At 36.5% G+C, this 14,703-nt stretch overlaps 3 protein-coding genes and 1 long non-coding RNA gene across 7 annotated transcripts; 1 reads left to right on the top strand and 3 right to left on the bottom strand.

Moving 5' to 3' along the window:
• Positions 1 to 57: 57 nt before the first annotated feature.
• Positions 58 to 3,324, bottom strand: LOC147512016 (uncharacterized). 2 transcript variants are annotated; one of them, XM_086603597.1, is made up of 6 exons: positions 3,186 to 3,324; positions 2,946 to 3,097; positions 1,237 to 2,818; positions 1,085 to 1,144; positions 880 to 942; positions 58 to 782 (listed from the first exon to the last, which is right to left on the bottom strand). In XM_086603597.1, exons 3-6 carry the CDS (start codon positions 1,339 to 1,341, stop codon positions 393 to 395), a joined length of 618 nt encoding a protein of 205 aa, XP_086459723.1. In that variant the 5' UTR covers positions 1,342 to 2,818; positions 2,946 to 3,097; positions 3,186 to 3,324; the 3' UTR covers positions 58 to 392. The 2 variants fall into 2 exon arrangements, with proteins under 2 accessions (XP_086459723.1, XP_086459724.1); XM_086603598.1 differs by lacking the exons at positions 58 to 782; positions 880 to 942; positions 1,085 to 1,144 and having other exon boundaries at positions 1,966 to 2,818.
• A 77-nt stretch (positions 3,325 to 3,401) lies between these two features.
• On the top strand, positions 3,402 to 5,094 carry LOC147512015 (uncharacterized). Its single transcript, XR_015219561.1, has 2 exons — positions 3,402 to 3,525; positions 4,748 to 5,094. It is a non-coding gene; the product is annotated as an uncharacterized LOC147512015 (long non-coding RNA).
• A 324-nt stretch (positions 5,095 to 5,418) lies between these two features.
• Positions 5,419 to 7,871, bottom strand: LOC147512014 (F-box/kelch-repeat protein At1g57790-like). 3 transcript variants are annotated; one of them, XM_086603593.1, is made up of 4 exons: positions 6,460 to 7,871; positions 6,149 to 6,351; positions 5,975 to 6,066; positions 5,580 to 5,849 (listed from the first exon to the last, which is right to left on the bottom strand). In XM_086603593.1, exons 1-4 carry the CDS (start codon positions 6,912 to 6,914, stop codon positions 5,580 to 5,582), a joined length of 1,020 nt encoding a protein of 339 aa, XP_086459719.1. In that variant the 5' UTR covers positions 6,915 to 7,871. The 3 variants fall into 3 exon arrangements, with proteins under 3 accessions (XP_086459718.1, XP_086459719.1, XP_086459720.1); XM_086603594.1 differs by having other exon boundaries at positions 5,975 to 6,057; XM_086603592.1 differs by having other exon boundaries at positions 5,419 to 6,351.
• Positions 7,872 to 11,437: 3,566 nt separating this feature from the next.
• Positions 11,438 to 14,097, bottom strand: LOC147512013 (uncharacterized). The gene is made up of 4 exons (XM_086599436.1): positions 13,842 to 14,097; positions 13,204 to 13,308; positions 13,051 to 13,125; positions 11,438 to 12,957 (listed from the first exon to the last, which is right to left on the bottom strand). The coding sequence occupies exons 1-4, from the start codon at positions 14,076 to 14,078 to the stop codon at positions 12,925 to 12,927; spliced, it is 450 nt and encodes a 149-aa protein (XP_086455562.1). The 5' UTR covers positions 14,079 to 14,097; the 3' UTR covers positions 11,438 to 12,924.
• Positions 14,098 to 14,703: the final 606 nt, after the last annotated feature.

Genomic DNA, 14,703 nt, shown 5'->3' with positions numbered 1-14,703 from the left:
AAACTGCTCATATGCCATACGAGATCTTGCATCAACCCAAAAAAAGTTCACTACCCTCCCGGTTAGATCTAGTTGGACATCATAATAAAATTGAGGGTTGTCTCTTTGTTTTCTCTAAAAATAAGATATGACAGAAGCAGCATCACCCTTTTCTAATATATCAAGTCTTATCGTTCTCAAACAATTGTAACAATCTCTTGATCTAAACCCTACATATTCTCCAGCAAAGAGGTCAAGCACCTTGGAAATTTTCATGTTTTCCCTCTGAAAAATCTCTGTTAGATCTTTGGCAGCAGCGGGCATGTGTCGGTTGGACGACATATTCATTCTCTTTAGGGGAGTGACAAACTTATGATTGTGATGATCAAAAAAGACACTTATAATCCATTTTTTTAATTTTTTTTCTTGTGCAAAATCCGCATTTGTGCCTGACATTCACATTTCACTGTTGATGTACTACGAATTCTTCCTTCATCACCATCATTTTCAACTCTCTTCTGAGCCTTTCCCTCGCGTGAACAAACAAATCTAACACTTGTTACTTCATCTGCACGAGCTTGAGGTTTATTTGATGACCTTATCCTCACAACAAAACCATTTTGTCGACCATAATCTTGATAGTAGTTATGTGCTTCTTCCACAGAGTTGAATAACATCCCTAAATGTGGTGCCTCAAGCTTCTCAACGACCTCCTTATTAGGGGTTGAATTACCACCAACCCCACTCCCACCAAAATTATCACATTCCTCTATAACTATAGAATCAACAGATGGTGCATCCATCTAAACAAAGTGCATAAAATAACCTTTAGAAAACACAACAAGAAGTATACAAAATCGTTTGAAACAGAAAATGCAACAGTACGAAAAAAAAATATACCTGTTCTGATTCTTGCATTGTTGTTGGAACCTCCGACGACCTTGTTTCATTGAGATCATATAGCTGTTAGAACATGACAAAAGCTCGATAAGATTCTTTTATAAATTGACTTCAAGCAACTCCAAAAATAAAATAGTAAAAAATAAAGAATGTTGAAGTGTTATTTATTCTAGCAAAATATCATGTAAGAGAAAAGATAACCTACGAGTGAATGGAAGTTGGGATCGTCTCCTAACAAACAAGCCATCTCAGGTTGTGCTGCAACCTGAAAAAATCTCAAGCAGTTAGCCATATTGCATTTCCTTTCACTTTCACTGTTTATTCGTAATGACAAATGAGATGAGTCTAAAAGCTTACAAAAGGGACATGAGTGATAGCAACAACCGAAGAAGATGGACGTGTCTCACAATCTACCATTACAAATGATAATGGGTGAGAGGGAGATACATTAGAATCTTCCATTGAACTAGGAATTAATTTTTTGTTGTTTCAAGAATTTTAATTAGAGATGGAGGTACTGAGAGAGTTGTGAGAATGGTGTGGGTTGGAGAAGAAGAAGAGTCTCGCACCAAAACTTAGAGGAGAAGTTAGAGAATGGGGCGTAGGAGGAAAGACCCAGGAGGAAAAACACCGTAAGTTTATTTTTATTGGTCCTACATGAGATCATTTAAAAGAGTAAATAAACGTGGTAGACAACTTTAATTAGATCCCTTAGATTTAGAATATCTAGTGGCCAGCAAATTGAGTCAAAATTGAGTTAAAAATTCCTGAGTCCCAGGAACCGGACCCTTCCTATAATAACAACTTCAAAATCAAAGTAACAATATCACATGCCCAATCAACTTTAAAATCTAAAAACAGTTCCAAAGCTCATAATACATCTAGATTTAATACAGGTCTCCTCATTTCTATCCAAATGTAGCTAACAACTCAAACCCATAACAAAAAGCAATCATTTTTATCCAAATATTCAAATATTTAAACACCAAGAGAAAGAAAGAGAGTTATTATACCTTGATGCATAAGCATTTGAACCTAATCATCATACATTGATTTTAAAGGAAGCAATTCATTAAAAGCATTTGATTTTGCAAAGAAAGAAATGGGCAGTGCTTTTTACGGAAGAAAAGAGCATCAGCGAATACACATTAGACAGATTCACTTGAAAATTGTTTGAAATATCTACCATCCTTGAAAACTGCCTAATTTTATCGAAAGTTTTAGAGGACCTAGGTTCTACAAAATTCCAAGAACGTAATTCTCACTTCTTTGCCACCTAGCTACTCGCTACATATGAGAATATGACTATATGAGCAGCAGCTTTGAAATGGTAACTACTAAAATTCACTCCCTGAAGCTGCAACCAATAGAGAAAAGAATGATCCATGTCAATTCTCTCTGACCACTTCCTTCAAATATATCATATGCTCAACACACGTGCCACAAACCACCAATTCCTTCCAAACTTCCTTTCTTTCCCTCTACTCCAACCACCCAGCAATTTCCTTCACTGAAATTCAAAAAATCAGCACACCCCACCATCAGCATGGCATCATCCGACAGTCCACAATCAATTTCAATTACCAAAACTTGGACCCAACTCAACAACGAATCTAATTTCGCATCTCTATGTCTCCACTCTTTCTGTTTTCTTTGCGTTTTCTTCTCTCATCATTAGCTGTGAACTTCATCATATGTGCAGCTGTTGTAAATGCATCATTGATAGACTCAAGCATCTCCTGGTCATCCTTTTTCTCTTCCTCCTCTTCTTTCTTATTGTCAATGTCGAAAAGAAGATCATCTTCCACCTTGTTGTATGGCTGCAGTAACCGTTGCTCAAAGTCCGCTTTAGACTCATCAAATACTGACTTAGCATGAAGTCTTAAGGCATTGTTATTGAATATCTCTGCTCCCCGCTGCTCAAAATTCAGTAACCACTCTGTAGAATAAATTAGCATATATCTAGCAGTTAGCAAGAAAACTGATTTGAAGATTTCCTAAACTCAAAATATAATTCTAACACAATCTTCGACAAAAATATAACAGAAGAGAGTATGAGTACTTACTAAGAAGGGCTTGAGGAGTACTGGCATTAGGTTTACTTGCTTCTTTATCCATGCCAATCTGAGTAGTTGCCCACTTAACCATTGTTGATGGTAAACGTGATTTAGAAAAAGCATTTATGTAAGAGATTGCTTTGGTTTGATCCCCACTTTTCCTGCAACCAGTAAAATAGTAGGAAATGAGCAAATTAGAAGTCCATGTAGCAACTTCTTGATGCATGACTAAAGTAGTACCCTTCTTACCTCGCATCCTGTATGGCTTCATGAGCTACAATCAACCTTGTTACGACAAGCCGGATCATCAAGTGAGAAGTTAGTATTGTCTCTGTCTCATTATTAAGGAAGGAATAGGTTCTCTTTTATCAGGTACACTTTCTTAAGTCTTAACACACACATTTCTATAATCCACTAATCCCATGTCTCAATCCATTATCTTTTACTTCCAAATTCAGGAAAAAGCGCGAGGAGTACATTTCCCGAACTCATCAACTTCCGAATGGCGAAACTCAACGGCTTCCGTCGCGTTTTCGCTCATGCTGCACCAATTTTCTTCCAACGTGGAATTGCCAATGCTGAAACTCAGGTCACACATACATAACAGAAACTCATTTCAAACTAATCCTCGTTTTTTTCTTCTTTTTAAGGATAACTTTGTGAATTGGGAAACACATACATAACGAATTTCTGTCACACATACATCAGACAGAAACCAATTCCGATTCAATAACGCTCACATAAAAAATTTCACATCAGCACAACATAGTTTTGTTTACATGAAAAGAATTGAAAATGATAAAAATCATGAAGTAAGGTTTTGATGAACTTAAAACAAATAAAAGTAATTTAGTTGGAAAATATACCTCCTGATATGCAAGGCTTCAAGGAGAAATCATTTAGAATAAGGGCGAGAGATAGAGGCGACCAAAAGGAGAAGCTTGTTCGGTGTTTAAACCAATTTCCAGTATATATATCATGAGGATAAGCAGCTAGCCGGAATTGAGCAACCAACAGCAATTGCAGGGATGAAGAAATTAATTAAAAAAAGGTGAAAGGACAGTGTAGTAACGTAGTAGACCTTTAGGACACACATAGCAGTGCTAGAGTCGGTCGTACGGTTCATAGAGAAACCGTTTGTTGATGAACGAAAGTGGGGCGAGAGGCAGTGGTACCACTGCCTTTGCTTTGCACAAATATTACTTCTACGTCTTTTGGAGAAGATAAATGGACTAAGCACGAAGAGTATTTTATCCCTTTTAATACCAACCCTGTTTTATATGATGGTGCGTTCTATCTATTGTATAGGAGTCTTTGATTTAAGTGAAGACTATTTGGTTGAGAATAATGGGGAATTGATATCTATTTTTTCGGTCATTGGGGAAAATACGCTCATGTCTACAAATTGGATCGTTCAAATATGAGTTGGAAGGTTTTAAGTAGCTTGAGTGATCAAACGTTATTCGTGAGCCCCTCTACGTCTATATTGCAAAAGGCGACATCAAAAGCATGCAAAACAGGATTTATTTTCCGATGACACTCAATGAGAAGAACAGTGTTCTGTTTTATTTTCTCGAAGAACATGGTTCTTGTTTGACTATTTGGATTCATAATACTTTTGAGTACTTGGATTAAATACTTTATAAATTAATTTTTCGTAATGGGATTGGTGAATAAATAACTTCTTTATATTTATGTTCAGATTCTCTGGTTCTCATATTGTTTTTTGTTTTCTTCTTCTTAGCAAAAATTGTGGATATGATTTTTTTTGGTTTGTCACTTTAGTACATGATTTTGTTTTCGTTTTACAGTATGGCCTATGGGCCATCAACTTTCTTGGACGTATCACCTTGTGTTTATCACTTTGGTACATTTTTCATAAGAGGGTGAGGAAGATTCAGAAGTAGAAGCAGGATCCGATTATGAAGATGGCAGACGACCCTACCGATGAAGAAGCGGAAGTTTTTACTGAACATCAAGAGAACCATATTGGGGGAGAAATCATGTTATATTCCGGAAATCCTCCGAACAAATTTGTGAATCCTAAAAGTACGTTATGTTATAGGAAATTGTTACAGAGAAGATTGGAAGAATCATATAAGCTTGTGTAGCTTTTCGAGTTTTTTAATACCATGTCCTGGAAATGCTATTACCTCAATTTTCATATACCTCGACATTCAAACTCGTAGCCTATAGGAAATATTTTCGAAAACATCCCAGTTGTAGCTCATATTTACATGGAAAAATTTCCTGGCGCATATCATACATGTAGAGGGAGGGGAACAACAAGTATTATTATTGTTAAATCCAAGTACAATGCAGTTTCTCTTCTGTGTTGTAGATCTCCTCGCTGAAGTAGCCGCCCAAAGAGGATTGCCATCTGTGAGTCTCAAGTGAATAGAATAGATAATTGTTCCTGTCACCGTATGACAGAGGAAAATAAATCTTGTTCTGCATTTTTTCTGAAGTCGCCTTCATTAATAAAGATGTTGAGCGACTCACGAACAACATTTGATCTTCCAAGTTACTCAAAACCTCCCAATACATGTTTGAACGATCCAACTTGTACAGATGAACATATTCTCCCTCCTGCCCAACAAAAACTGATAAAAGTTCTCCATCGTTCTCAACCAAAAAGTTTTGTTAAATAGATGAACAAGGTTCGGGTGTAAGAAGAATAGTCCATGTATCATCCCTTAGATCAAAGACTCCCAAATATCTCTCTGCACCCAAGCAGTAGAATGCACCATCATGGAAAACGGGATTGCTGTTAGAAGGAAAAAAATCAACTTCATTTTCATTTTGACGATACTCGAGTGTCCAAGCATCTTCTCCCAAATGCAAATATAATATCTGAGCTCCGGAACCAGCCCAAGCAATACCAAAAACTACACAATCTCTAGAAGTCGGCGCCTGTGTAAACGATAAACCATTCATTGTAAAATGTTCAGGTGGTAAATCTGGAAGTTCAACAGTGACCTTAGTGAAAGGGTTGAAGAAAGACATCGTATAATCATTTTTCGAGATTAGCAACCAACCGTCCTTTGAGAAGTGAACTCTAGCACCCAACAGCTCCGGTATATCAAAGCAGTAAGTAACATTGTCCATTGGATCATAGAAACTGCATACACTATTTATTCTATTTGAAAACATGAATTGGGGATATTGAGTTGTCAATGGGATTTGAGGAATAGATGATGCAAATGACTTACAAACACGGCCAAAGTTCAAGTAATCAGCAGTCGACGGGAGATAAAGTGCTATTAACCGCAGAATATCCATGGGGAGGTCATTCCACTGAGGTTTATTATACTCCTCCACATGCTCCTTTAAAATTGCATATTCATTACCTGCCATCTCCATCATCAGTTCCTTCTTAGTGTCTGTATAATCTTCTTTCTGAATTCCAATGTACCTAATGAAAACAGAATTATATCAGCCTTTACATAACAAGTATGAAAAGAACCAAGGGAAAAAAGAGAAAAAACATCGGCCAAAAAATAAGAGAAAAGAAGAGATATACCAGTTATTAGGCAGAAACCAAAAGGGTGTGAACGAATGTGCTAGCAAGTTAGGACGACAAGGCATACAGTTTGATAAATTTCCATCATCTAGATCAAATACGTAGAAACGGTTTTTATCCCGAATAGGGAAATAAATGCAATTTCCTTTTAATCCAAATTTGGTAGCGGAGAGAGACATAGAGCCACGTTGTGAAACAAAGAACACATGATCGCCAAGGGATTCCACTTTCACCCACACCTCCTTAGATAAATCCATCTTAAAAATCTCAACATAGTGGACTCCCCGAATAGTGATCTCGCCTAGAAACATTATACAAACAAGAAAAATTTCCCCACACGACTCCACCAAGTGATAATTATGGAAAACGAATGATCTTGAGTTTGGAGGACTCTCAAAGTCTAACACCCTTACAGACAGGTTGCCACAACTTTCCCTATCAATAACAGCAACCATCAATTGAAAGGTTAAGGCATAGATGTTTCCATCCTTGCAACTAATGACTTCATGAATGAAGTCTATCGTATCATCAGGCGGGTCTTTTCGGACAAGTTCATAATTGTGTTTTGTCCAGTTTTTATCTCCTAGTTGCCATGTTAGAAAAAATTTCTTCCCCGAAACAAAACCATACAATCTGGGTTGGTTGGCGGAGACAATAGGATACACATACCAATATCTTCAGGGCGCTCGACACTCCAGGATGGTAGGTCAACCTTTTCTCGTGTGTCAGGATTCCACAAGAAACAGTGAACTTCTGCTGATAACCATAAATCCGTCATAACCCACCATCCATGCATCGATGCCAAACATATTTTCTCTAGATTCTCTTCACAGCTTCTGATATAACTCTTTTTCTTTGGATCGGATACATTGAAGAAGTTCAATTTCCTGGCATGATTACCACTAGGGAAAACTAGCCAAGGTGCTGGTGTAGGAGCAAGTGGAAGAAAACTTTTGTTTTGCTTTACTGTTGTCTTCATCATAATATGTGTGTTGTATTAATGTCAATCAAATAAACACAGAAATATTGGTTTTTATAAGTTTGCAAAGAAGTTTCTTGTTCGTATTAGAATTGTACAGAATAAGCATACTCGGTAGTGTATTTGATATCAATGAAGATACCTATATATATTGTGATAAAAAAAAAACTCAAATTTAGAAATATAGTCTTTTATTGGTCTCCCTTACCGCCTTACGAATTAGAATTGCATATACTAAGCAGACTTGAAGTTGGAAGGGAATTATATAGGAGTCTGCTTTAAGGCTAAGTCCAATGGTTCGGTGCACCATCCCGCCAAACCACTTTCACAACCGCCAGTGCATATGGCGTATAGGATTTTTTTTTTTTGGGACTCTCCAGCCGCCATTCTCACAGGCGTGTGGGAAAAAAATAAAAAAAAAGGATTTTTTTTTTTTTTTTTTTGACTCTCCAGCCGCCATTCTGAAAGACAAAGGAGAGAGAAAAAGAAAGTGAAGAAAGCGAAAAGAAAAGAAGAGAGAAAAAAGAAGAAGAAGGAGATGGGTGCGATTTTTGTTTTTGTTTTTGTATAAAGAAAGGCCCAAAAATAGGCCCATAACCACAAAATGGCTAATTTGGTTTTTTTTTTTTTTTTTTGAATTATTGTTTAGGGAAAATTGAAAAATTGTGGAGGGGATAGAAATGATTATGGGAGTGTTGTGACCAAATTAATTTATTTTGCAAATTTTACGGAAAAGGCAGGGGCGCCATTGATCTATTTGTAACACAGCGGTCGGGTTAGTCATTTCGTTCACGTTTCCATAAAATTGCAAAATATATCTCTCCCACGAGCGAATCCCATCTCCGTAAAAGAGTCTATCTCAACTTTGATCCCTAATAACGACTCGTCATATTTGAGTGAGTGTTATTAACACGTGGAATTGACTAAGAACCTCAACTATGGGTGAACTTACTCAATTCCTAGTCTTTTATAAACTTGTCGAGACATACTCCCTAACAGAGATAGTCTTCACTCGGGTAGAGTTTCTGCTCCGAGATCACAACACTTAAGAATTTATTCTAATTTAAAAGAAAATAAAACTAAACTAAAAATTATTTAAACTAAAAAGAAATTCTGCATTACAACTCTAGGAAAAGAAATTATTCATTACTTTACTCCTACTGATGGAATGCTAACCATTCCATCCGAAAAACTAAAACTAGAACCTTCTATTTATAGTTTTTCTGACAGTCTAGATTCAATCCATCTAATCTAAATCTAACGGTTACAAATAAAATATAATATCTCTAGAGAATATTCTCTAGAGAATATTATAGGAATATTCTCTAGAATAGTAATGGGCTTAGACTAAATAATAACAGACTTTGGCATTATCTTCATATTCCAAACCGTACGACCATTTTTTGGAAGCTAGATACCGTTGCGTAGAGTTTTCTGTGCTGATCATTTTAGCTGGTCGAATGCTTGAATCAGAGTTATGAGACGGATGATACGGCCGTTTGAAGTTTTCTCCTGACTTTCGAGCTGATTTAGGTCAGTTTGACCAAAATCTCTTCTTTAGCTGGCTTAGGGACTCAAGTTTGGATTCTTCAACTTGTTTCATAGTTCTTTGAGTCCATGAGATTTGCTGGCAGTTTGGAGCTTTAAATGGGCTGATACTGAAGATTTCAAATCTAAGCTTTATTAGGTTGTATTTCATACTAAAATCCAGGTTCTGTGTGTATTTTATCTTTGCCTATTGAAACTTGCGAAAACATGAAAATACGATTAATTTACATTTATTAAACACATAATTGACCCAAATGTAATGTCTCTACGGGGTTTAACACTACAAAAAAACAATCAAGAAACAACGGCCCATAGCTGTTGTTTATGAAGAAAACATGTGCTATATTCGGTTGTTACGGCCGTCACAAAAACCGCTGTAGTTTTTGAAATACAACAGCCCGGGGCACTTGTAAAGTTTAAAAAACAACGACGGCTTTTAACACTTGTAAAATAACGACGACCGTCAGCACATGTTTCCCTTTAAATTCGTCCCACCTACATTTGGAATAGAACAACAGACTCAAGCCGTTGTTTATGGGAGAAATGTTTCCCTGGCTCTTGCTGTCATTTATTTATTTAGCATTTTTTTTTTTGGGTACCTGATAGAAACAAAATATATTCCTATAAAGCTATAACTGAAAAACAATAACAAAATATAAAACAATAACAAGAACCTAAATCAAATCAAAATATTTTCATTGGATACTTGAAACTTCAACAAAAAAATCCCATCCAACAACTTGAACAAATCCTATCCTACAACTTTGTACACAACCAAATCTTTCATATAACTTAAGAAAATAGTTTATATTACATTAGTAAAGGCTTTAGGCCATGTAATAGAAGATCCCATGTCAATGTCACTAAAGGTCTTTCCTCTAGCACCAAACAACTCAGCATTAAATTCTAGGATCTCGTCCACTATAATCCGATATGCATTCTCAGGCACATCCTCTCAATCACCAAGCATTCTTCCAATGGCAACCACTCTTCCCCCCATGCTTTGCAGCTCACACGTTTATGCAGAATGTGATACCATTGGTCGCCTAGATAATGAATGACCAGTTGTCTGCGATGAACAAGATATAAAGTAATAAGAAAATCTCAATACGACAAACATGTCAACTAGCAGATTCATGTGTAAAATCAAGAGTTGTATAACAAATATATAGCAATATTATATATTTATAGTTGATAACTTCTTGCAGACTCAACAATGAATAAGTAGACTCAACAATGAATAAGTAAACTTGGCAGCTTTATATATAAGCAAGAGGGAATTAAAGCAAAAGAAACCAAGTCATTTACAACATCCCAAACACTAAAAGAAAAAGGAAGAAATCCAATGATTACAAAACATCAAGCAGACATCAACAAGTGGCATCTTCATGTATAAATGTGTAATGATATGCTTCTTAATCACTGGTGCCTTGACTATAATGTCGGAACTAATACAGGAGCTCTTCATTATTTCATTTGGCATTGCTCAAAGCTAAAAAAGAAGAAAAGAAACCATATTGTACTCTCACGGCTCCATCTTACAAGATTTACTAGTCCAATACCAAGGAATTTGCTAGGATCATGTCCTCATATTATGGATGCACAATTTATATTCCTTTCTCTTGTTTATTTCTTTCTAGTCCTACTATTTTATTGGCTGTTCTATTATCTTCTCACACTTGTATCTTTATGCCATCTTATTATACAATATACTACAACTTAGATTTTCATCTCAAAATCTTAAGCGGATAACATAAATAAGTCTTATTGAATGCTAGCTCGAGTATAATAAGATGGCATCTATACCCAATAAGATCCAGTCCTCATTTCAACCGACCCTATCTTTTGGCAGTTGAATGATATAAGAGACTGCCAAGTACCAACAAAGATGTAAATAGATGATGTTGGTCAGGTATACAGACTACCAACAAAGAGTTGTGTGTTATATAAGAATTTTGTTTGATGGGCAACATGGGCAACATATCGTGTTAGACTTAAAATAAAACAATCGTTTGGTATGGTTGACTCAGTTGATAGCGCACCGAGGCATGAGTCCTGGTCAAGATTTTGTCGATAAATGACTAAATGTAATTTATACCAGCGCGGAAGCGCAGTTAAACTTACTGCTGACAAAGTCCAATCTAAGAAGTTCAAAACTTCAAACCAACCATTGGATTAACTAGAAACAGCTACCATTAGTTACAAAATCTTTTAAGTACTTTAGACTTTGGTAAAGGATAACGTAGAAAAAGCAAGCATTACTAAAAATATTAGTTAGCTAGAATTAGTGGTTGGTTGATTGGTTGTTATTATCTATGTTAAAACAACATAAAAATATTATTCTTTCATCAAGCTAGGAAAAAAGGATGAAGTACATTTTATAATTTTAAAAGATCACATCATCCGAAGCTCTTTTCTTTTTTTGATAGCATTCAGGTTTTAAGAGTTCCTGATATTTCTTTATCGCATCACTGACCTCAATTCACAAGTACAACCTTAGAGTTGTGGCTTATTTGTCTCTATTCACCCTAAATCAGTTCCAATTGAGGTTTACGAGAAGGTATCAAACTAACCAACTGGATCATTTATGTTCCTAGGTAATAGTTACTTTGCAGGTTTACTTTATATTTTGTTTTGGGTCCACAGGTAAACCAACCAGTTCCTAACAAGCGCACTACGACCCCTAGCAGGCAATAAAAAGCTACTGCAAGTTCAAAGATTTTGGATTTACAACACCACTTAGAAAGATATATTGCTTTTCAAGTCCTTGATGCTGCTGCTAGTAACTTCAAGAATGTGACAACTTCCTCCACTGAACCAAGGCGATATCGTGCATTTGAGCGGTTTCTTCCCACAGCAACAGAGAAGTAATTATCTCCCCTAAGATCAAGCACTGAGCAATATAAAGCTGCTGCTCCATATGCCCTAGTTGAAACAATAACGGTAAAGAAGTATGGACTAGCTTTAGACCTTGTTCTAAACCATGCTGGAGAGATTCAGGAGAAAACTCGAGCTTAAAGAAGTCGGAGCTGATGAGAGGTGGACAAACCAAGAAGACCGTAAGATCAAGGAGGCTTTAGACCTTGTTCTAAACCATGCTGAAGAACTTCCAGCAGTGGAGGATGACCAAGACTCCACTTTTACAGCAACGTTAGAGATGGCAGCAATGGAGGGCATGCAAGGCTTGACTTATACACCACGGGGAATGACTCAGACGAGACCTAACATCCGGTTTTAGCCTAATCCACTACAATCGTGGTCAATCTTTCTCAGGCTATCGAATCAGCCATGGCTCGAAGAAGAGGAACAAGGATTTTTCTGCACACGGATATGACTCAAACAGAATAGCCCTTCGGGGGGTCACTTAAACCAGATGGCCACGGCGATGGAATTTGGGATGAAAGTCTCATCCAGGCCAACGACGCACAGTGGAATGGTGGTTTGGTCTCCCGCCTACCTTACCCGGAATGAGCTATGTGTAAGGGAACACAACAACACTAAAAGTAAAAGTAATATCACTAAAAGCACTTGGGCAGAGGTGATAGGGAACACAACAGTAGGAAGAGATGAATTGAGTTATGTGCAACCAACTATAATTAACGGTAAGCCAATTATTCATATGGGATTATGTAGTGATAGCATCTTTACGATTTGCAATTTACAAGTTAAAATGGTACACTAATTTTAACCAAATACCTGATCAGATGGAGAGTTCGTAGAGATTCGCGTTGGTGCTCCCTCATTAATTCCTTGCATTGTGAGCATTGCATTCACTTGTGACTAAATCTCCATTTGTGTCTTTTTCCCATCAATCACCTGCTGTTTCAAATCATCTATTTGGCTTTGGAATTCCACCTTTGATCTCTCCGCTTCTTCGGCTTTCCTTTTATAAGGAGCTGCAGCCATAAGAGTGGTCTTGGAGACACCACTACCCAAGCCTAGTCTCGACCCCTTCCATCCTTTCCAAAGACCTACAAACTCATTTTTACCCACATTGGGATTAATTTTAGAAGAATAATTGTAAAATTAATATATAAAAAGTATATATTAAACAAGAAACACACCTCTGCAACAGGGTCATGGTCCAAATCCTTGTGTTTGCTACTCGGATCACGAGCAACAATTTCATTGATTTTTATCTATAAAGTGAGAACAAAAGTAAAATCAGTTAAACTTACTTCTCTTGACTATAAGAATAGTAAATATATATTTCATACCATTTTTTGTCTGACTTCCTCTGAAACAAATGTTCCATTCTTTCTAGTATGAGTCACCACGAATATATCAGTTCGGGAGGGGGGATTAGCAGGATCATTAGCAACCTATGAATAAGAATATATCATCCCTTTAGTCACCTGAATAAGAGCTATTAGTTCTATAGCTCATACAAAAATGCATCCTTCTGCGAATAGAAATTCAGTAAGATAAAATAAAACACAAATTGTTCCACAACAACACTTACTACAACTGATCATAGAATACCCATAGTTTAATCAAAACTCAGCGAGTGAATATTTTACTTTGCTTTAGTTTACTAATCAGGCATCTTCCATATAAGGACCTCTTGTCATATTTACCTCTCACAGAATCTAAGTGCATCTGTCGACTAGAGAATGAAGGAGAACATCTAGAGGCACATGTCCTAATATCCGCAACTGTGACCTATATGTTTAATTGTTAAAACTTGGATCTTACCCAACTAAAAGGAAGACAAAAGGATGGTAGACAAGCAAAACAAGCAATTTGCTTATTTATGACCAAGAAATAACAAAAGAAAAAGAATGGGCTAAAGCATTTTCCGTATACCTTATTGATCATCCTTAAGGATTCATAGTAGTATTTGACTATAACTTACCATTTCTTCTACAGTCCTTGCTGATCCTCGCCTACCCGTCGTGTGTGGATTCTTCATCATTTCTCTGTTTTCTTTCCCCCTTTCACGACAAAGGCATGCGAGCTCAGTTGACTCCATGTCAACAAATAGATCCCACTCTTCTTTCTTCACACCACTTTTACGATTCCGCTTTCTCTCTAGGATTGTATCATATTGGTCACAATGCTTCCGAAGACTAGACTTCCAATTCCTCCACATGTTATTTGCTTTGTGTAGTTGTTGGCCCGATATTCTCTTTGGGACATCGAACCAGCTCTACCAAAACAGATTCAGAAATCATATATATATATATATATATATATATATATATATATGAAAATTTCGAATGAAAGACATACTCACCAAGATACCATTCCACAAAAGATTTATCGCTTCTACAGGAACAAGGGTCCATTCAGAGTAGTGTGGAGGACAATGTTACCTTGTAAGTTTCCCTAGTCATGAAGCATATTTCGCTGCATTTGGTCCAACTGCCTTCCCATCAACATTGAAATGAACTTCTATTCTCACAGGAGGTGGGGCTACATAACAATATAATAGATTGTTAATTATACAGATACATAAGAAATAAAATAAACTAGAGTGATAAAACTTCCAAATATTAAAAATCTCACCCTCAGGCTCAGGCTCATGCTCATGCTCATGCTCGCTAGATTGCTCCTCCGACATTAGCATTTGATCAAATGTCGGATGCGACATGTATACCTAATATCATGCTCAAAACAAAACATCCATTTACTATTACTAATTGTGACAATCAATTCCTCCAAAAGAAACTTATAACAGGAAAAAAAAAATATATATATATATATATAGGTTTTTC

Source organism: Coptis chinensis, chromosome 3, assembly GCF_015680905.1.
Source record: "Coptis chinensis isolate HL-2020 chromosome 3, ASM1568090v1, whole genome shotgun sequence".
Lineage (NCBI taxonomy): Eukaryota > Viridiplantae > Streptophyta > Magnoliopsida > Ranunculales > Ranunculaceae > Coptis > Coptis chinensis.
This window is presented reverse-complemented; position numbering and strand designations above follow the sequence as displayed.